Raw genomic sequence first — 22,804 nt, 5'->3', positions numbered from 1 at the left:
TGCAAGACTGTGAAGTGAAACCAAATATTAATGAGAATCATTCAAAATCATTCAAAATCATTCAAGGTACAAGTCACAGAAAACTGCACTCATTTAAAATATATCTTATAATCTTTTGAAAATGACTTATTAACATTTATGAAACATTTGCCTTTATTATAATAAATCAGACTATCTTAACAGACAACTTTTTCTTTGTAAAAATCTCAAAGGTTGACATTGGCCTTCTCTGATAAACACACATGTACATATACATTTACAATTTAAAATTTTATTACTTTTTAAAAGTACACTACATTGAAATTATCTGCTGAAGATACAGCATTATATGCGTTTTATGAAGCAAAAAAGAAAATTAAACTGTTATCTACAATGGCAAAATAATAAATTGTAAAATTAAAAGAATATTTAGATAAAATAGTTTGATACTAAAACATAAAAATCATAGTTTAGAAGGAAGGTTTAGAATATGTGTTATAGAATCAGACAAATATGTTGAGCTCAGCTTTACCAACAGACTAGCTGTGTGGCCTCAGGCGAGCATAAAAGTCAAATCTATTTAAGCCTAAATTTTCTCATCTATAAAATGGAAGCAACAATATTAACATATATGATGTGTATTAAATGAGTACAGTTTTTAAGAAAATGACCTTTAAACACTAAATAAATGGTAGCTATTATTATTGATGTTATTAAAAGCAGCTTTCAAAAGCAATCTATTCAATAGGAAACAAGTTAAAAACAATATTTTCTAGAAATACTGTTCTACTATAGCTAATAATGAGTTTAGTCCTAATGTTAAATTATTAAATATTTGTTTAAATAACAAAAATTGCATTAGATATGACCTTTATAACCAAAGGATATCATTCCAAAACCAGAAGAACCATGTGACATACATCCAGAATTTGGTTGCCAAATATATTCCAAGGGGCAATGCACTATGCATTGAATGATCAAAAAAGGATCTGTAAAACACAAATTTTATAAAACCTGAGCTCTATATTTCATTGTAAAAATGAGGATTTACTTATTTAAATGAAAATAACATGTTTTGCATAGTAAACTCTGGTTTAATCAAAACCCAGAAGTCCAGGATGCTTAAAAACCAAGACTGTTTTTATAAATGAGTTCTCAGGTGAATGGCTGATTCAAGATTTTGAAGCTCCTTTTAATTCACCAAGAGTTAAAATTATATTCCATTTACTTTTCATTTTCAAAATTTCAGTGTACTATGCTCTTATATCAAAAACTCATCTTTAATATAAATAGTAACTCTATCATTCAGCATATTATTCACTGAAAATGTTATAGTTTTGACAAATAAGTACAAAGCAACGCTCATGTTTTTGTATTTCATCATTACTTCTCCTTACCGACATACTCCTGGTTAAGCTCTCGGCACATCTTTTCAAGTAGAATGAACTGCTAATTTAGTGGAATTGAAGGTCATTATTTACAGTATTTAGAATTCAGGAAAAATAAATATTAATAAAGTTTATCAAACATAAGCAGGATCAACCATCCATGTAGGCTAAATAGAAAGTCTTGGTGAATTCCTATTTAAAATAGCCCTTGATGCTCCTAGAAACTCTAAAATAGATTAATTACCTAGAATTAAGCCCCTTCCAGAGAGTTAACACATTAGTGTATTACTAGACATTCTCATCTCTGTGTGAATTATTTTCAGAACTCTTTTTTTGAAATTCAGGTGAAGACAAAGTACTAAAGGAATGGAAGTTAGATGGGAAGTTCTGGATCACAGGCACCCGCCTAGGTTTGCTGGACGGGCAACCTTAGGGCAATGGGATCTAAGGACAAAAGAAAAAGGAATGATCACAATGTTTAAAGGAAAAAGAGAGAGGAGAAAAAAAAAAAACTGAGCCTACTTCATATGCTTAGACTCTACCTTACTACTAAAATGAAACCTCTTTTCTTATATACTGTCTATGACCAAAGAAAATATAATTTCTATGGAAAGTTAATCTCAAGCATTATAATTGCCTACAAATAAACAATGTGTATGTTACATTGACAGTTCAACAAACTCAAGTTCATTTTTACTGAAATGTTTTAAAACTATATTTTAGCCTTTCAAAACAGATGCTAGGCTGTCATTGAAAGTACCTTTAGACTCGGTTTAACAATGTTAAAATTTTAAAATATTTCATATATAAATTTGCCAAAATTCTTTAACATTAAATTAAGATATGAAGCATGTTACAAAAAAGCAGTATTCTAAACAGACAAAACATTCTTTTATATAGCTGGATCCAAATTATATTCTTTCATATAGTTAAAAATATATTTTAAAATAATATACTTACTTTGAAAGAAATTGTACTGTAGCCCAAACACCACCATACATTAGCCCTTTAATGAGCCAAGAATCAATATTTAGGTCTGCTATAAACCCAACCAGCCAAATAACTAGGAAAGGAGTTCCTAGCATTACTTTTTGCCGAAATTCCTGTACAGAATAAAAAACAATTAGAAAGTTTTGCATGTTTTGAGTAATTTCAATGTGAATCATTTTTAAGTTACCTTTGTGAAAACATGCAACAGAGGATGAAATTCATTCAAATATGCTCTCTATATGCAGGTACTATTCAAGATGCTGGCCTCTGTCTTTTGGAGACAGGTAATAAATACATAATTTATAAGTACTTGGTTAAAATTGTGGAAAATGAAAATAGAAGTTATAGGAGTGAGTCTAGACGTTCAGATGTAGGAGAGAGCAGTACCACCTGCTAACATGTGGACATGCTAGAAAACAGTTTATGTTGAATAACCTCCCATTTTACCAGGGGCACTGATAACTAGAGACTGATGGTCTAAGAACTAAGGAAACTGAGGATGCTTAGCCTCAAGAAGACATTTTGAATGATACATATAAAACAGTATATCAAAACCTTAAAATGAGATAGAAAATAAAATCAAATAACCTATTGGGCACCAGAGTCCATAGAATTGAGATTATGTACCATTGAACACCTATCAAAGCAGAGTGCTTAATACTCCAGAGGTAGTTCTATTTCATTTTTATACTGGTCTGGTTATTAGAAAGTCCACAATTCTAAGTATAAAAACCTATTTCCTGTTAACATGTATCACAACTGTATTTTCAGAGCAACACAAAGTTAAGTCTTTGCCTCTTCCACATAACAGCCCTTCACAAACTTATACTCAGCTATCAAGTTTTTCAAATTATGTCAGGTAACAAAACTATATGATATTCCAGCTGTGTTCTAATGAAGCTTAGAGTGTAAATAAACATTACTTTCCTCATAGAATGTTTACTTGTCTGAAGGCTAAGATTATATTATACTTTTTTTTAGCATCCCTTTCATACTGTTGGCTTTTAGTGAAATACTTATTCATATAAATGGCCATGTCTTTCCCAATTCAACCACTATAATTCATTTTCTGAACTAAATATGTAATTTTAACTTAGACTAATAATTAAACATATCAACTTCAGAGTTTAATTTTATGCTGTAATAAAATAACTAATCCTTCTAATTTGTTTTTTTACCCCTAATTTGAGAAGTATAAAATTCTTTCAAATTTACCTCAAGGTATTAGAGAAGATTTATAACTAGGAAGAAAGAGTGTGTAGGTAAGAGTAGGTATTGGTAGGAGAGAAGGAGGACACATATCATCTAAAAAAGTATATTCTAAAATTATCTGTAATTTGGCTTTTTTTTAGTTAAGATACTTGTTTTCCCTAAGCAAAACCACATTTTTTCATTATTAAAAATTAAGATACAATTTACATATAATAAAATTCGCCCTTTTTCGTGTACGATTTTGAGTTTTGATTAACATACACAGTTGTATAACTAGAACAAAAATAAGACAGAACAGTTCTATCAAGCTCCAAAATACCCTGTGTCTCCAGTCCCAGCCCCTGGCAAACATTAATATGACTCTAACTCTGTCCCTCTACTTTTTTTTTTTTTTTTTTGCAGAAATGTCATATAAATGGAATCATACTAAATGCGCTCTTTTAAGTCTGGCTTCTTTCATTTAAAGAAGGCATTTCACATTCATCCATGGTATTGTGTTTATTACTTTTTTAATGCTGAGTAGTAGTCCATTACAGGATGTATCAGTTTTTTAAAAAATTCTCCACCTAAGGGATTAGGGTTGTTTTCAGTTTTTGATGATTGTGAATATAGCCACTATAAACATTCACATACAGGTTTTTGTGTAACATAAGTTCATTTCACTTAGATAAATACCTATGCATAGGGTTTCTAGATTTCTTTTCATACTGTCATTTAATATACATATTATAATATTATCAAGGGGTAATGGTGATACATTGCTTTGGTAGATATGAGAAATCTATTTTATCTTATATTTTATTATGAAATGTTCAAATATATAGAACATTTGAAAGAATTTTATACTAAATACCCGTATATCCACCATCTAGCTTCTATAATTTCTATAACCTATTTTTTAATGCAACGTTTTATTTTGAAAAAACTGCAGATTCACACGCAGTTGTAAATAACAAAGACAAATCCCAAGTACCCTTTAATCGGGTTCTTCCAATGACTAACATCTTGCAAAACAATAGTACAATACCACTACCAGGATACTGACATCGATACAGCTAAGATATAGAATATTTCCATTGCTACGAAGACTCCCCATGTTGTCCCTTTATAGTAAATTTCCTCCTACCCTACCTGAACCCCATATTAACCTCTAGCAACCACTAATCTGTTCTACATTTTTATAATTCTGTCACTTCAAGAATTTTATATAAATGGAATTATACAGTATACAACCTAATAAGATTGAATTTTTCACTCAACATAATTCTCTGGAGATTCACCCAGGTTATTATATATACAATTACTTCATTTCATTTTATTTCTGAGGAATATTCCAAAGTACGAATGTACCACGCAGTTTGTTTAACCATACACCCACTGAAGGACTTTGGGGTTATTTCCAGTTTGGGGCTCTTATGAATAAAATAAACATTCACATACAGGTTTTGTTAACATGTTTTCGCTTCTCTGGTATAAGTGCCTTAGAGTGAATTTTCTGGATTGTATGGTAATTGCATGCTAAGTTCCTTTTTTGTTTTTGTTTTTCTAAAACTGCCAAACTATTCTCTAGGATGCTGTATTGGTTTATAGTCCTATCAGGAATGTAAGAGGGATCCATCCATCTCTCTGCATCCTCACCAGCATTGGATGTTTTCAAAACTTTTTATTTTAGTTATTCTGATAGATGTATAAAAGTATGTCACTGGTTTTAATTTGCATTTCCCCAATGACAAATGACATTGAACATCTTTTTATATACTTATCTGCCATTTTTATATCTTCTTTGGTAAAATATTTTCTTCATGTCTTTAGCCTATTTTCTAACTGGATTGTTTGATTTTACTTTTGAGTTTTGAAAGTTCTTTATATATTTTGAAAATCTTTATTGGATATATGGAAAATCCTTCTCTCAGTCTATACACTGTTTTTTCATCCTAATAACAGGGTCTTTGACAGAACTAAAGTTTTTAATTTTGATAAAGTCCAATTGATGAATTTTACTTTATGGATCACGCTTTTTGTGTCAAGTCTAACTCTTTGCCTAGCCCTAGATTCTGATAATTTTCTGGGGTTTTTTCCCTAAAACTTTTATAGTTTTACATTTTACACTTAAGTATGTGAACCATTTTGAGTTTTTTTATATGCTGTGAGATTTAAGTAGAGGCTTATTTTATTTCTTTGCTTATGCATGTCCAAATGCTTCAGCATCATTTGTTGAAAAGGCTATCTTTCTTCAACTGAACTGCTTTTGCAGTTCTGACAAATCAGTGGATATATTTCTGTAGTTCTATTTTTGGGCTATCTAGTCTTTTCCACTGATCTGTGAGTTTATTTCTCTAGCAATACCACAGTCCTGACTATTAAAGTTATACAGCAGGTCTTAAAATTGTGTAATTTTTCTTTTTCAAAACTGTTTTAGCTTTTCTAAATCTATTGCCTTTCCATAAAAAAAATTTTTATAATTTATATTACATAAACAAAAATTTGCTGGAATTATTTAATTGAAAAATCTATGTATCAATTTTGGGACAATGACATTGCTATGAACAATTCATGAACACAGTATGTCTCTCCATTTATTTAGAACATCTTTCATTTCTTTCATTGATATTTAAAAATTTTCAGTATACAAATACTTTATACATTTGGTTAGATTTACAACTAAGTATTTAAAATTTTTTTAAGGTTGTTAATCAATTGACTTTATTTATTTATTTTTAACATTTAACTTTTTCCTCCCTCCTCCCTGGTAACCACTAGTCCATTGTCCATGAGTCTCTGTTTGTCCTGTTCATTTGTTGCTTTTAGGTTTATATTCCACTATAAGTGATACCATGTGATTTTCAACCTTTTTCTATCTGGCTTATTTTGCTTAGTATGATTATTTCAAGGTGTATCCATGTTGTTGCAAATGGCAGTATTTCATCTCTTCTTATGGCTAAGTAATATTCCGTTGTATATATGTACCACAGCTTCCTTAGCCAATCATCTATATCAGAACATTTCGGTTGCTTCTATGTTCTGGCCACTGTGAATAATGCTACTATGAACATCTGTGTGCCAGTATCTTTTTGGATATGGGTTTTCAAGTCTTTGGGGTAAATACTCAGTAGAGGCATTGCTGGATAATATGGTAGATCAATTCTTAGTGTTTTGAGGAACCTCCATACTGTTTTCCATAGTGGCTGTACCAATTTGCAGTCTCACCTGCAGTGTATGAGAGTTCCCATTTCTCCATATCCTCTCCAACATTTGTTATTACCTGTCCTGTGGATTACAGCCATTCTAACAGGTGTGAGATGGGATCTCATTGTGGTTTTGATTTGCATTTCCCTAATAACTAGCGATGTTGAGCATCTTTTCATATATTCATTGGCCATTTGTATGTCCTCTAGGGAGAAGTGTCTGTTCAGGTCCTCTGCCTATTTTTTGACTGGATCTTTTTTTGTTATTGAGTCATATGAGTTCTTTGCGTATTTTGGATATTAGGCCTTTATCGGAGGCGTTGCTTGCAAATATATTTTCCCATTCGGATGGCTGTCTCTTTACTTTGTTGATGGTTTCTTTTGCTGAACAGAAGCTTTTTAGTTTGATGTAGTCCCATTCATTTAATTTTGCTTTTACTTCCTTTGTTTTTGAGGTCAAATTCATAAAATCCTCTTTAAGTCCAAGATTCTTGAGTTTAGTTCTTATGTTTTCTTTTATGCATTTTATTGTTTCAGGTCTTAAATTTAGATCCTTAATCCATTTTGAGTTAATTTCAGTGATAGACAACAGTCTAGTTTCATTCTTTTGCAGGTGGCTTTCCAGTTTTCTCAGCACCATTTATCGAAGATGCTTTCCTTTCTCCACTGTAGGTTTTTGGCTTTTTTGTTGAAAATTATTTGCCCGTATAAATATGGGTTTACTTCTGGACTCTCGATTCTGTTCCACTGGTCAGTGTGTCTGTTTTGCTGCCAATATCATGCTGTTTTGAAGTCGGGCAAAGTGATGCCTCCAGCCTCATTCTTTTTTCTCAGGATGGCTTTAGCAATTCAGGATCTTTTCTGCTTCTATATAAATCTGATGATTTTTTGTTCTATTTCTTTAAAAAATGCCGATGGGATTTTGATGGGGATTGCATTAAATCTGTATAATGCTTGAGATAATATGGCATTTTAACTATGTTGATCCTTCCAACCCAAGAACACAGGATATCTTTCCACTTCTTTGCATCTTCTTCGGTTTCTTTCAATAGAGTCTTGTAGTTTTCGTTATATAGGTCCTTCACATTATATAGGTGTTTCGTTAGATTTATTCCTAGGTATTTTATTCTTTTTGTTGCAATTGCAAAAGGAATTATTTTTTCCACTTCTTTTTCTGACACTTCATTATTAGAGTTTAAGAACGCTATGGATTTTCAAATGTTGATTTTTGTAGCCAGAGACTTTACTGTATTTGCTTATTGTTTCTAGTAGTGTTCTTGTGGACTCTTTAGGGTTTTCTATATATAAAATCATGTCACCTGCAAATAGTGACAGTTTGACGTCTTCGTTTCCTATTTGGATGCCTTTTACATCTTTCTCTTGCTTCATTGCACTCGCTAGGACCTCCAATGTTATACTGAATAACAGTGGTGATAGTGAACATCCTTGCCTTGTTCCCAATCTTAGAGGGAAGGTTTTCAGTTTTTCACCATTAAGTATAATGTTGGCTGAGGGCTTGTCATGTAGGGCTTTTATTATATTAAAGCATTTTCCTTCTATACCGATTCTGTTAAGTGTTTTGATTATAAATGGGTGCTGTATCTTGTCGAAGGCTTTTTCTGCATCTATTGATATGATCCTAAGATTCTTATTTTTTAATCTGTTTATGTGGTATACCACATTAATCGATTTGTGTATGTTGAACCATCCCTGAGCCTCGAAGATAAAGCCCACTTGATCGTGGTGTATAATCTTTTTAATATGTTGCTGTATTCAGTTTGCTAGTATTTTAGTATTAGGATTTTTGCAGCTGTGTTCATGAGAGATATTGGTCTGTAGTTTTCTTTTTTTGTGTTATCTTTACCAGGTTTTGGTATCAGAGTAATACTGGCCTCATAAAATGAGTTGGGAAGTATTGCCTCCTTTTTGATTTTTTGGAAGAGTTTGAGGAGAATAGGTATTAAATCTTCTTTCAATGTTTGGTAGAATTCACTGGTGAAGCCGTCTGGTCCTGGACTTTTACTTTTTGGTAGGTTGTTGATGATTGTTTCAATTTCCATTTTGCTGATCGGTCTATTTAGATTTTCCAGTTCTTGTTTCAGTCTAGAAAGGTGGTAGTTTTCTAAGTATTGGTCCATTTCTCCTAGGCTATTAAAATTTGGTGTTATATACTTTTTCATAGTATTCTTGTATGATACTTTGTATTTCTGCCAGTGTCTGTCGCAATTTCCCCTTTCATCCCTGATTTTGTTTATGTCCTTTCTCTTTTTTCTTTAGTGAGTCTAACCAAGGGCTTGTTGATTTTGCTAACCCTTTCAAAGAAGCAGCTTTGTTGTATTTATTTTTTCTATTGTTGTTTGTTTGTTTTCAATTTCATTTATTTCTGCTCTAATTTTGATGATTTCTTTCCTTCTGCTAACTTTAGGCCTCATTTGTTCTTCTTTTTCTAGTTTTTGAAGACGAAGCATTAGGTTGTTTATTTGGGCCTGTTCTTGTTTTTGAAGGTAGGCCTGTAATGATATGAACTTTCCTCTTATGACCGCTTTTGCCGTGTCCCAAAAGTTTTGATATGTCGTACTATCATTATCATTCATTTCTATGTATTTCTTGATCTCTCTTTTTATTTCTTCCCTGACCCAGTTATTCTTCAGTAGCATGTTGTTTAATCTCCATGTGTATTTGTGGTTCTTCCTGATTTCTTTTTGCAGTTGATCTCTAGTTTCAAAGCATTATGATCAGTGAATATGGTTGGCATGATTTCGACCCTCGTATTTGTTGAGGCTATCTCTGTGTCCCAGGATGTGGTCGATTGTTGAGAATGTTCCATGTGCACTAGAGAAGAATGTATAAGGAGCTGTTTGGGGATGGAAGGCTCTGTAAATGTCAATTATGTCCAGTTGGTCTAATGTGTCATTTAAGGATGTTGTTTCCTTATTGATTTTCTGGATAATCCGTCCACACCTGACAGTGGGGTATTTAGGTCCCTTACCATGACAGTGTTTTGGTCTGTTTCTCTTGTTAGTTCTGTTATAAATTGCTTTATATATTTTGGGGCTCCCTCATTGGGAGCATAGATATTAATAAGTGTTATGTCTTCTTGGTGCATGATTCCCTTTATCATTATGAAGTGTCTCTCAGTATCTTTCTTTATTTTTTTGATTTTGCAGTCTATTTTGTCTGATATTAGTACCGCTACTCCCACTTTTCTCTGAATGCCATTTGCTTGAAATATCATTTTCTACCCATTCACCGAGTCTATATTTGTCTTTGGAGCTGAGATGTGTCTCCTAGAGGAAGCATATGGTTGGGTTTTGTTTTTTGATTCATTCTGCATCTCTGTGCCTTTTTATTGGTGAGTTCAGTCCATTAACATTTAGGGTGATTATTGAAATATGAGGTCTTCTTATAGCCATTTTATCTTTTCCTTTCTGGTAGCTCAGTGTTTCCATTGTTTCCTTGTCCTTGTGTTTCTGTTTTATTTTGGTTGGCTTTTGTGGGTTTTCCCTCTGGTTCTTCTTGTTTTATGTTATATACTTCAGTTCTGAATCTTTGATGTGTAGTTACCATCACGAATACATAAAGGGTAGTTATACATACATACAGTCGCCCATTTTCTTCTGTGCGTGCCTTATCTCCATTCCCTATTGCGAATTTGGATCTTTGAATCCTCCTCTTTTCAGTCATCGTTATCTCAATTTGTCCCTATGTATGCTGAACGTTCATTATTGTCTTGCTATAGCAATTCTCTTCTTATTGTTTAAGCTTATACTGCCCTGTTCTTAGCACTTTACTCCTAAGTATTATTATTATTATTTTTTTTTTTTTTGTCATTTTGTTTTAGGTGAGCTGACCCCTTTCAGTATTTCCCGTAGTGCAGGCCATGTAGGAGAACTTAGCTGGATACATTATTCTAGGCTGGTAGTTTCTTTCACTTAATAGTTTAAATATCTGATTCTATTCCTTTCTGGCTGGTAAGGTATGCGCTGAGAAGTCCGATGATAATCTAATGGGTTTTCCTTTATAAGTTATCATTTTCTTATCCCTGGCTGCCCTGAGAATTCTGTCTTTGATTTTTGATAAATTTAATACAATGTGACTTGATGAAGGCCTTTTTGGGTTGAGATAATTGGGTGTTCTGTGGACTTCTTGAATTCTAAGGTCCAGCTCATTCCTTAGATTTGGGAAGTTCTCATCCACTATTTGTCTGAAAATGCTTTCTAGTCCCTGCTCCTTTTCCTTGCCTCCGATACTGCTCATTATTCTTGTTTCCTCTCCTGATGGTATCAGCTAGTTCTTGAATTTCTCTTTCATTATTTTTCATTCTTTGGTTTCTCTCTTCTTCCGATTTATTTCTAGATTTCTGTCTTCGATATCACTGATCCTTTCCTCCATTAGCTTGACTCCTTCCCAAGCTTGCTATTTCATTTTTCAACTCTAGCAATGTGTTTTTTTTTTATCTCCAGAAGATCTATTCTGTTCTTTCTGAGGGTTTCAATCTCCTTGCTCTGCTCATCTAGTTGTTTTTCAATTCCTGAAATTGTTGACATAACTCGTTTCAGAACTCCCTGAGTTTTTTCAGAAGTACTATCCTGAAATCTCTGTCATTTAAGTTGCATATTTCTATGTCTGAGATGCCTTGTCACCTTGGTTGTTCATGTTGTTTAATGGACTAGTTCTTCACCTGGGCATTAATGGAAATGTATTCTGCTTTTTTCCAGAAAGATTTATTATATAAAGATCTTTCTTTAGCCTGCTACAAAGAAGGCGCTTTTCCTTTGGTTTCCAGTAGGTGGTGTCTAAGCCTCTTGGATCCCTACTTTATATAAAGCCTTAATACTGCCATTTTATTTTTTTATAGATATTTAATCACGCTCGCTACCCTCAGTTTCAGTCCCTGTAAGAATTAGCAACAGTTTCGGTAGTGTTTGCTCAGATTCCCTGGGGCTCCACGGTGTTTGGTCTCGGAGGGTATGGTGGGAGGGGCACTCTAGGTTGGTAGTTGGGGGCTGCGGTTCATCCTCAGTTTCGTAACTGTGGCCAGTAAAAATCAACTGTTTTTCTGCTGTACCACTTCTCTGTCTTCTGCCCTGATGACTGGGCCCTGCCGCCGGCTGTGTGGAATTCACAACTCTCCCTCAGGCGGGGTTGTTCAGGGTACTCGCCGCACCATCTCCTCTTCCCCTCCTCCTACGGGAGCTCAAGTGGCTGCAAGAGGTAGCTTCTTTATTTCTCTTAGTCCACCACCCAACACTTGGGGTTCTGACCTGTGGTAGTTCTTATGCGCAGATCTCATGCTCAGATGTGCTGGTGTGCAATTTGGATGTTTTTGTTGAGTTTTATATGTTCAGCTTATTGTTTCAAGGGGAGAGATCTGGGACATCTCTCACTCTACCATGTTTCTCCAGAAATCCTTTAAATTTTTTAAAAGTAATTTTAACTACTTTATTCTGCTAAGTACCTTATTCTTCCATTTTGGTGTCCACATTTTTATTGCCAAGTATATGGAAATAAAACATTTTTATATATTTATCTTATATGATCGTGCTGAATTCAATTAATAGTTCTAGGAGTTTATTTTACAGATTCCTTGGGACTCCTATATAGACAATTGTGTCAACCAAAAATAGGGAAAATTTTATTATTTTTTCCTTTCTGATCTATATTCCTTTTACTTTCATTTCAGTAGCTAGAACTTCTAGCACTACATTGAATAGGAGCGGTAAGAGGGATATCCTTGACTTATACTTAATCTCAGCAGAAAAGCATTCAGTCTTTCACCATTATGTATATTAGTTGAAGGTTTTATACATGCTTTTTATGAAGTTCAAGAAATTCTCCTCTATTCCTACTTTTCTGTTTTATCAAGAATGTATATTAATCTTTATCAAATGTTTTTTGACATAATCATGAGATTTTTTAAAAAAAATCTGTTAATATGGTAGCTTACACTGAATAATTTTTTAATATTAAATGAGCCTTACATCCCTGGAGCAAACCCCATTTGTTCATTGTGCATAATTCCTCTTACATATTGCTATTTGTTAGTATTTTGTTTAGAATTCTGGAGTCTATATTCATGAGTGATATTGGTCTATAGTTTTCTTTTTTGTCCTGTCTGTATTTGGTTTTGGTATCAAGGAAGCATATATTGTTTCCATTCTGTTACTTGCCTATATAAGCAACTTTAAAATATCCTTATATGTAAAGTGAGTTTCTTATAGATAGCATATAGTAGAGTCATACTTGATAATCCCCACTGCCAATAACTGTCTTGGTATATCAGTATATTTAGACCATTCATATTTAATGTAATTATTGATGCTAGAGTTTAAGTCTATAATTTCATTTTTTTTTCTGTTTGTTCTCCATGTTTTTGTTTGTTTTCTTTCTCCTGCCTTCTTTGTGGGTTACTAGAAAGCTTTTTAGAGTTCTATTTTCATTTATCCACAGCGTTTTTGAGTTCTCTTTGTACAGCTTTTTAAATGGTTACTCTAAATATTATATAAACATAACTTATAACAGTGTACTGGTATCTTCATTTTACTAGTTCAAGTGAAATGTGTAAAACTTACCTCCCTTTATGTCTCTCTACCCTTCCCTGTTTATATTATAAACTGTCTCAAATATATTCTCAAATACATACATTTAGAGCCACATTGGACAGTATTATAATTTTTGCTTCGACTGTCAAGCAAAATTTGGACTACATAAGATAAAGGAATGTCTACCACATTTACTCATAATTTTGCTTACCATGATTTTAGGTTCCAATTTTTTTTTTTTTTTTTTTGTCATTTCCTTTCTGTTTAAAGAACTTCTTTTAGCCATTCTTTTGGAATAGGTCTGCTAGGGACAAATTCTCTCAGTTTCCCTTTGTCTGAGTGTGTTTTCATTTCTCCTTTTTCACTGAGCATAGAATTCTGAGTTGACAGTTCTTTCCATTCAACACCTGGAAAATGTGTCAGTTCCTTCCAGGCTCTTTGGTTTCTGATGATTAATCCATTGTAGAATTTTACCTCTATTGGTAAAATTTCAATATTTTTATTTTTTCCAGAAGTTTGACTATGATGAGTTTGTTGAGGAGTTCTTTGAGTTTATTCTTTTTAGGATTCTGCTTCTTACTTAATCTGTAGTTTTCTCTTTTGCCAAATTTGGGGATTTTTTTTAGCCATTGTATATGTGAGTATTTTTTCAGCCTCAACCTCTTTCTCCTCTTCTTCTGGGATGCCAATCATATTAATGTTAGCTATTCTTTTATAACCACAGGTCCCTGAGACTGTTTTTTTTTTTCCAGTTTATTTCCTTTCGTTGTTCAAAATGGGTAATTTTTATTGTTCCATCTCCAAAGTCATTAATTCTTTCCTCTGTCTATTCTATTCTGCTGTTGAGCCCATGTACTGAATTTTTTGTTATTGTAATTTTGTCTTAAAATTTCCACTGAGTTCTTTTTTATATTTTACTTCTTTGGGGAGACTCTATTTTTCATTTGTTCCAAGCATGTTCATAATTAATCAATGAAGCTTTTTTTTGATGGCTGCTCAATATCTTTTGTCAAATTATTCTAATATCTCTGTTATATTGGTGGTATCTACTGATTCTCCTTTCATTGTTTTAGATCGTCTTAGTTCTTAGTACAATGAGTGATTTTCATTTGAAACCTGGACGTTTTGGGGGTTGTGAGGCACTGGATCTTATTTTAATCTTTTCTTTTAGATGAAAAGCCTTAATATCCAACCCTCTGATGAAGTTTGGCAGGGCAAGAAGGTGAGGAACCTTCTGATTACTGCCAGGTGGGATGGAAGTCCAAGATTCTAACTTAGCTTCCACAAACATATGAAGATGGGGTTCCTCATTACGGCTGGGCAAAGTCAAACTCTGAGCTCTCCACTATAACTTTACTGACACCCCCTGGCTGGGAAGGTTAGGGGTGCCACATTACGGATACATTACTGTGGTTTCCACTGACTTAGCAGGGGATGGAACCTAATTAACAGCCAGTGGAGATGAAAGTCCCAACTCTCAACTAGGCATTCTCTGACACCACACCTGGAGAGAAGTTAGAGCACCTCGTTACAGCCTGGTAAGGGTAGAAGTCTAGGCCTTCACTGGTGTGAATCTGGGTGGGGCCAAGTTTTTTCTGTAATGTTTGGTTATAGTAGAAAGTTATTTTCTAAAAGTTTCTATTTTGCTAAGCCACCTTTATTTGTGGTCTTGGCCTAGAAAGCAGGCTTTTGTTGTGGCATTTTTTTTCTGCAACTAATAGTTATTCCGGGTTGTTGGCTTTGTCAGCTCCCCTTCTGGGGTATACAAGGCAAAAAAAAAAAAAAAAAAAGTAAAAGAAAACACATGGAACTCAACACCATGCCATTCTATGGGTCTTAAACTCCCAGGCCACTCTGCTGCCTTCTTTTCTCCATCTTCCAGAGTCTTGTTACATTTGTTTCATATATAATGTCCAATTTTTTTAGTTATACTTCTCAGATTTATTTTCACACAATCAATATACATTAGAGAGGAAGCTATGTGAGATTTCCACTGTTAACAAAAGGAATCATGGGTTTTTAAAAGTGGAGAATTACTAATTTAGAAATTTCCATCTCACTTCATATTATGCATATAACACTTATTTATCCATAAATCTGCCTGTCTAAAATCTTCTAACCTTAAAAATCCAAGTGCTTTTAATATAATTTTATAAAATCAAGATTGCCTCCATATCTAATTGTCTACTAGCACTGTTCAAAAAAAAATTATTTTTTCCTCTGGGATGACTTATTTTTAGTAATACTATTGAGTCCTAGATGCCACTGTTTTCTTGTTTAGTTTTAAATATAGAACATACTTCACAGACTAGCAAATCAAGTCATGTTCATGATTTAAATTTTTCTAATATGAGATGGAAAGAGAACAGTCTATATAATTACGAAGACTTGATTTCATAAAGCCCCTAACCATTATAGTTTTAACTTTCAAAAAAATGTAATATATTTAAAGTTACTAATGCCAAAAACAAACAAACAAACAAAAAAAAAAGCAAAAAAAACCCCACAGGAATACTTGACTTCTGAACCGATCAAAATATATGAATGTTAAAACTGTTCTAAACTTTTTAATGAAGCTCTTTTGAAAACAAATTGTATCCAAACACATAAACTTGATATATATTAGTTCATTATTGCTGCAATCAGTAACTTTATATGTCAATGAACATCTACAATTTACAAAATCATTTTCATCTGACATTATATTTTTTAAAAACTTTAAACTATTTACACTAAACAAAATGAAAGCATAAGATTATGGGACTTTCCAAAGTAATACAAAAAATTTTTATTACTAGCCTAGTGATTATGAGACACTAGCCATTTTTCACTGTTGAGCGAAACTGCTCTAATCCTGGAGGATAAAGCAACAGCAAAGTAAATACATAATAAGCCATTTTATATCATATCTAATGTGAAATAAAAGAATTAACATAATGTGCAAAAATTGCTCTTTATTCTCAACTATGAGGTGAAGAAAGGCAAGTTTATAAACTATAAATCCATTCTGATGCCTAAGTAATGGACCGATGAACTTTTCAGCTCATTAAGGAAGTCTGAACTCCCACAAATAAATGAGGCATCATGCACTCAAATGTGTTTCCTCCTTATCTAAAACTTGTCATTTTGTTTTTGGTGACAGACAGATCAATATTAACTTTAAACAAACAATATTACCACTGAAATAACCTGAGGAAAATATATATATGATATTTGAGGCTAATGCCATTCAACTTGGGATTATTGACAATTATTTAGGTATGTAAAGGAATTTCGGTCAACTCATTTTTCCATTTTTTAAGGAAATTTTTAAGAAATATAGATCCCTCTTTTAGAAAAATGTCTTAGTTTTGAAATCATATTATTACAAATAGGCAATTGAGCCAACAATCACATAGTTTATAATTGAAGGTATAAGGAAGATCTAAAATGGGCATTCTATATACAGAGAAGTGGAAAATGTTTCCTCTCTAAAAAAAGTTACAACATATCACAAAAGAATGGAAAGCTTAAATTAGAGCTAGAGTTGTGAGTAGTTAAAAAAGATATGTATTAGGACTGATTTTTCACAACTGATTACCATACTAACAAATGCACTTAAACGGAAAAAACTTTATTATCTATTACTTAACAAAGTCCGGCTGAATCAATGAACTAAAATTTATGTTAGCAGACTATGAAGATTTAAACAACTTCATAGATCCCCTTCTTAATTATTAAATGACACAAACAGGCCACCAACCAAATAGGCAGAGACCAGAGAAACTTTGCTATCTACCTTCATTTTATCCTGGGTAAATATTTTAAAAATTAAATCAGCCAATGCCAAAATTAAAGGCTGTATATACTCATAAGAAAGTATGCCTATGAATCTTACTTAAAAACAGTATATATTTGAAAATCTTCAGTCATGAATTTACCTTATCAGCTTTCAGCTTTCTAAGGAAAGATGGATTATCATATCCTTTTGCTTGCCTTGCCTCTTGCAAATGGTTGATCATCCACACATTTTTTCTCTGCTTTGCCAAATCAAGTGCTGATTCACCCTGATAATATAAGTAGAGGAAATTCACATTAAAAGTAAAATTAAAGGTAGAATATTTTAGTTACTAAGTTTTAAAGAACGTCCATAAAAATAAATTGACTACACTATTAAGTTCGTTGGTATTATTTTTATACTGGGCAAAATCAATTCCTAAAAGAATAAATAATTACATATTATTATGCACCACTCAAGATACAATCAGAAAATGTATTTACTCATATAGTCTATTTTTGCTTGCATTTTGACTTATTTTAGAGAGTAAATCAAAAAGTAGGTATTTTAGCACCTGCTGGATCAAAGGCTATTATGAAGTTTATCAGTTATTTCATATTATATAAGGGTTTCATTAGTAATAGTTACTGATACATAATGTCCTGCTATAATACCAAATTGCCAGAAATCTTCAGTTTAATTTCAATGATGACAAAAGTCTAAAGAAGAGAAAAGAAAAAGTCAACTTCTACTGCTATGACTATTGTACTGACATTCTTGATCATCTTAAATTCATTTGCCCATCCAGAAATTTCCAAAGAGAGTAAGAGCAGTAACCCCAAAAGAGTGAAATTCAAGTTATGAACTTACAGTTCCCTTTTATATCAAAGAAAAAAATGCCAAAGAATATAAATGAACAGAACTAAAACATTTTGAAGGAACAAGAATAAGTCGTCCCTAATTCTAGATCTATGCTTCCTTTTGCCTTTATTAATTCAATATCATATTTCTCCTTTAGGTTAGTCAGACAGCTATATATCTATTCTATTTAATATCTCCACTATTTACCTACTTCTTTAAAAGAAAAGTGAAATTAAATATTTTGTTTGCCAAAATTTCAAGAATGAACGAATATTCAAAATTACTTTAAAAAAAGAAAAAATATTGAAATTGTATTTTTAAAAACTGGATGAAATAAAGGAATAAGGAGTCTTGGAGCATCTTATTTGAGGGATGATTATTTATCAAGTATGAAGTACGGTTTATTTTTTTTTAATTGAAAAATAAAAAGAAGCAAATAACAAAATAAACACCACTACCACTAACAGCACCAACTATAACAACAAACAATTAACAACAAAAAGCCAACCAATCCTTTAATAAAAAGATCAACAGTATTTGATAAGGAATGGGCTAATCTAGGTGGGTCTTCCACAAGAGATATTTACTTTAAAATATCTCCCTACCTATTCAAAGATTCTATCACCTAAGTTGTCAGAACCAACTAATTAATCCAAACTATAAAGATTACCTGAATAAAAGCAATCCCTTGGGTAACAACTCCCAGAGAATATCCTGCAGTTGCCTCGGTCCAGCTGAGCATCCCTTCCACTAGAGGGCCATGTGACACCTAAGGATTGCCTAGATAAAAAGATGGAGGGAGCTTTAAGCAATCTTTTAACTACTCCTCTAGTCATCTGACTACTTTTGCATAGTTCTTTTATTCAGGGGGTAAAATAAACAGGCAATTAATTTAAAGAACTGTACTAAAATCAGGATTCTGAATCAAGTCTGTATTTTGATCACTCCATGTGTTAGCCAAAATAGTAAATGATAATAACAACAGCAACAATAATAAGAATCATGGAGTATTTATGGACTATGTAACTGATAATAAATTCTTCAAGAATTTTAGTGAGATAAACACTATGGAAGGTGGAGGGTGGCAGATCATATTTTGCCTAAGTGAGGTTGAATTTCATTATTAAAACTAAGAAAAAGTTTTCCTTGCAGACCGTCTAGGTCAGGTGCTTAAAAAGTAATGGAAACAACTTTCTGAAAAAAGCTTCTTACCTCATTCAAGAAACTATATAAGTGTCTTCCAGTACATTAATTAACAAAGCTCAGTAATTTTACATTCTGCACAAGCTAAAAATTATGTCCTCTGACAATTTTAGAAAGAAGAAATTATAAAAGCTTGGGTATCACTCAGAGGTATCACACAGGTCACCCAAAACCCAATTCATCAATATTTATCTCTATAATCAAAAACATTTGTAGGGGGGTAAAATGGGGTAAAATGCTGTTTTTTAAAAAAAATTCACAAATGAGATGCTACTATACAAAGGATAACTCCGTAGGTCATTTAAAAAATTTTTTACTAACCCAAATCACATCCCCCACTGTTGTCACTTAAGATTCGAATTTATTCTATGTAACTATTACCTAGGGCCATGGTTCTTAAAATTCTTTTGAGTCACATCTGATGAAAGCCCTTGATCCTCTTCCCAGAAAAAATGCTAAAACATAACTTTTTTATAACAATTGTAGGAATCCACAGGCCCTCCCCCTAACCAAAATCTACTGGCAGGTCCCAGATAAAGAACCTCTAAGGTATATGGCCACCATTCCTGATCCTTTTGAGAATCAAACTAGCCATTTTAAAGTAACCTACCATTTGATGTTGTCTCCAAAATTACTTTATCTTATTTTGATAAAATAATTATTTGTTTATACGTTAAAAGAATTTAATTCCTTACCCAAATAACTAATTTACAAAGGTAGATATCTAGTTAATATAAAAATATTTCTAAGAAACTTAAGCTTCACCTTATTTGGGAAATAGCTATTTTAGAAGAAATAGGATCAACTAAAAGTTATATAACTATTATAACATAAAGTATAATTTTTCATATTCTTTGAAGAATATAACTTTTACTAGCTATTAAAGCCATATCCAGATTTATAGGCTATATCTTCTTGTTTTAATTCATGTTTAGCACCAGACTCTCTTAAAACGAAACTGAAAAATGGGAAAATATATAGGTATAAATCAACTTTGTCAAATTCCTGGTTAAAGAATCTCAGCTGTTTTTTTTTTTTTATTTAATTGATTTTTCTCTTTCAAAGTTTACAGCAATTTGTTTATTTAATTAGCTTGGCATTCCCCATAGCTAAAAGGCACCACTTTAAATTACATATGACTAAAACAGAACCAATTCCTTTCACCTTCACGCTAATATTTTTCCTTCAGTCTTCACAACCTCTATATATATCACAAGACTTTTTCAAACCAAAAACCTAAGTCATCAGTGTTGTTTGCTTTCACCCTATCGTTTCCAAAACCATTCATTTCTCTCCATCTCTATTCCTACAATCATAAACTACACTAAATCATCACTTGCCTGACTTACTGCAATAGCCTAACCAATCTTCATCTGTCTCTTCTATTTTCTTAACTCTTTAATGCATTCTCCATACAGCAACCAAAGTAATCTTTTAAAAATACTTAAAGATTACATAACCAGCCTACATATATCCTTCCAGCTTTCTCTCATGACTGAGAAAACAATTAAAGCTCCTTGCCTTGGCCTTGCATGATCCGGCACTTGCTTTCTCAGTGATTTCACCCACTTCCCAACCCTTGCTACCTGCTCTCAGTCCAGGCTGTCATTTCAGCACCTCTAACATGGCAAGCTTATTCCCACACGTCTTTGCACAACTGAGTCCTTCTCATCAGACAAGTTTCAAAGCAAATGTCATTTCCTCAATGGCATTCACTAATCACTCTCACATGATGTGTCGCCCTCAACTCTTATCACTCTACCATATTTGTGTGTGAGTATGTGTGTGTGTGCACATGCATAGTAGTGTTTAATTTACTATTGCCTATTTCCTTAATACAGTGCAAGTTCTGAGAAAATAGGGACTTCATCTGTCTCAAATACTGTGACTTACCAGCACTGAACATTACTAAGGATTGCCTAGATAAAAAGATGGAGGGAGCTTTAAGCAATCTTTCAACTGAATGAAACAAAAATCTATTTTTTCACCAGTGTGGGTACAAAGATTATTTTTACTCTGAAAGTATAAATGTTCTCTGAACAAGTGAAGCAACTCCTTAGATTTTATTTTCTTTAAAAATAATGTCAAGCTACCAGGAAGTTACATTTAGAATAACTTATTTTTTATTAATAGACAACTATGATTATATGTGTCAGATAAAATTATAACATTCATAAAAAGAAAGTGACTAAAGAAAAACAACAACCAGGATAAAAGTTCAACAGGTATGATAGGTATTCACATAAACTATACTTGTTAAAGTATGTCATTCCAGTATGTCCTATCTTGGTACCAAATAATTCATGTGTCTGAACCTACAAAACATTAAAAATATACAGTTCAAACTATTTAAGTAATTTCAAATATCTCTACTCTTACCTTTCTGTTAAAATTCATTAGACTATTTTTTTTTAAATTTTTATTATCATGACATTGGTTAAAAAATCCAGTAAGTTTCAGGTGTACAATTTAAGAGTAAGAAATATATATATTTTTCCACTGTGTGTTCACCGCCCATAGTTAGAAATCTGTCACCACATATTTGACCACTTTTACCCCATCTACCTTCCCCTTCTCCCCATCCCCTACCCTCTGGTAACCACTAGTCTATTGTCCATGTCCATGAGTTATAGAGTATTCCTTTTATTAAGACTAATAAAAAATTTATGCAATGGTTAATGGTTCACGATTATTTGAAAAAACATTAAATTTACAAACAATACCTCAAATACTGAAAGATCATTATCAAAGAGAGAAGTTATCTAAGATTTTATAGGGATAGAAAAGATGTTTTTAAATGTTCAAAAAATATACACTACTAGTTTCAAATTCCAGCCATCCTGTCGTAATTGTTTGGTATTACTGTAACTTTAATATACTGATACAGCTCTTGGCAGAGTCTGTGGAGACTCATTATTTGCCACAGTGAAACTGGTTCTCATCTTTCAATAACATAATACTAAATATCTTGAAATGTATTCTTGGAGCGCAATCACTTTAGGAATGGCTGTCTGGCTGCAGAAAAAGAAAAAGAATACTCTAAAGCAATTCAGGTTACAAAACATGAGATAATCTCACTAATATTTTCTTATGGGAATATTGGTCAGAGTTAACCAAACTCCTCCTCCCTTATGTTTAGGCCTTAGGTCCCTAATTTACTAATAACAGTGTTATAAACTTTTCAGAACTTTCTATTTTAAAACCTCTGGAAAAGCAAAAATTTTTCTCCAGAAGTGGTAGAGAAGTATACAACCAGAGTCCTGAAAACTTAAGAGGTAAAGCCAAGACTACAAAAATTTTCATTCAGTCAGTCAACAAATACTTAGGAGTGCCCATGATATATCAGGCAATATGGTATGCTTATTGGCAGACAAGGCCATTCTGATTCCTTTGGGTAGGAACAAGATTTGAAATTTAAAAAATAGAAAGATGAAGAAACTATATAGTTTTCTCAATTTCTTACAGTTTCCGATAAGATATTTGATATTTACTCTTAAATATTTTTGACTCATTTCTACATATTAATTATAATCTTAACTAAATTAGGCTCCTTATAACTGATTTAAGTTATTTTAGTAGTTTTACCTTCACTTTTTATAGTAATCAAAGAGAAAGAATTATTCACTGAAACATAACAGATGCCCTGATCCAGCAGGAGATAATCTACTTTTTGATTGCCATTTCAGA

The 22,804-nt window shown here is 32.5% G+C and overlaps 1 protein-coding gene across 2 annotated transcripts in view; it reads right to left on the bottom strand.

Moving 5' to 3' along the window:
* ZDHHC17 (zinc finger DHHC-type containing 17) overlaps nucleotides 1-22,804 on the bottom strand; it is an 80,592-nt gene that overhangs the window by 18,661 nt on the left and 39,127 nt on the right. For both annotated transcript variants that reach the window (XM_011374629.2, XM_023521077.1), the window contains exons 8-10: nucleotides 17,217-17,342; nucleotides 2,328-2,470; nucleotides 868-968 (exon numbers count right to left, since the gene is read on the bottom strand). In XM_011374629.2, coding sequence (XP_011372931.1) covers nucleotides 868-968; nucleotides 2,328-2,470; nucleotides 17,217-17,342 — 370 coding nt within the window. The remainder of the gene's footprint in view (nucleotides 1-867; nucleotides 969-2,327; nucleotides 2,471-17,216; nucleotides 17,343-22,804) is intronic.

This window comes from Pteropus vampyrus, unplaced genomic scaffold (assembly GCF_000151845.1).
Source record: "Pteropus vampyrus isolate Shadow unplaced genomic scaffold, Pvam_2.0 Scaffold9, whole genome shotgun sequence".
Classification (NCBI taxonomy): Eukaryota; Metazoa; Chordata; class Mammalia; order Chiroptera; family Pteropodidae; genus Pteropus; species Pteropus vampyrus.
The sequence above is the reverse complement of the archived record's forward strand: the minus strand, read 5'-3'. Positions and strand labels throughout refer to the sequence as shown.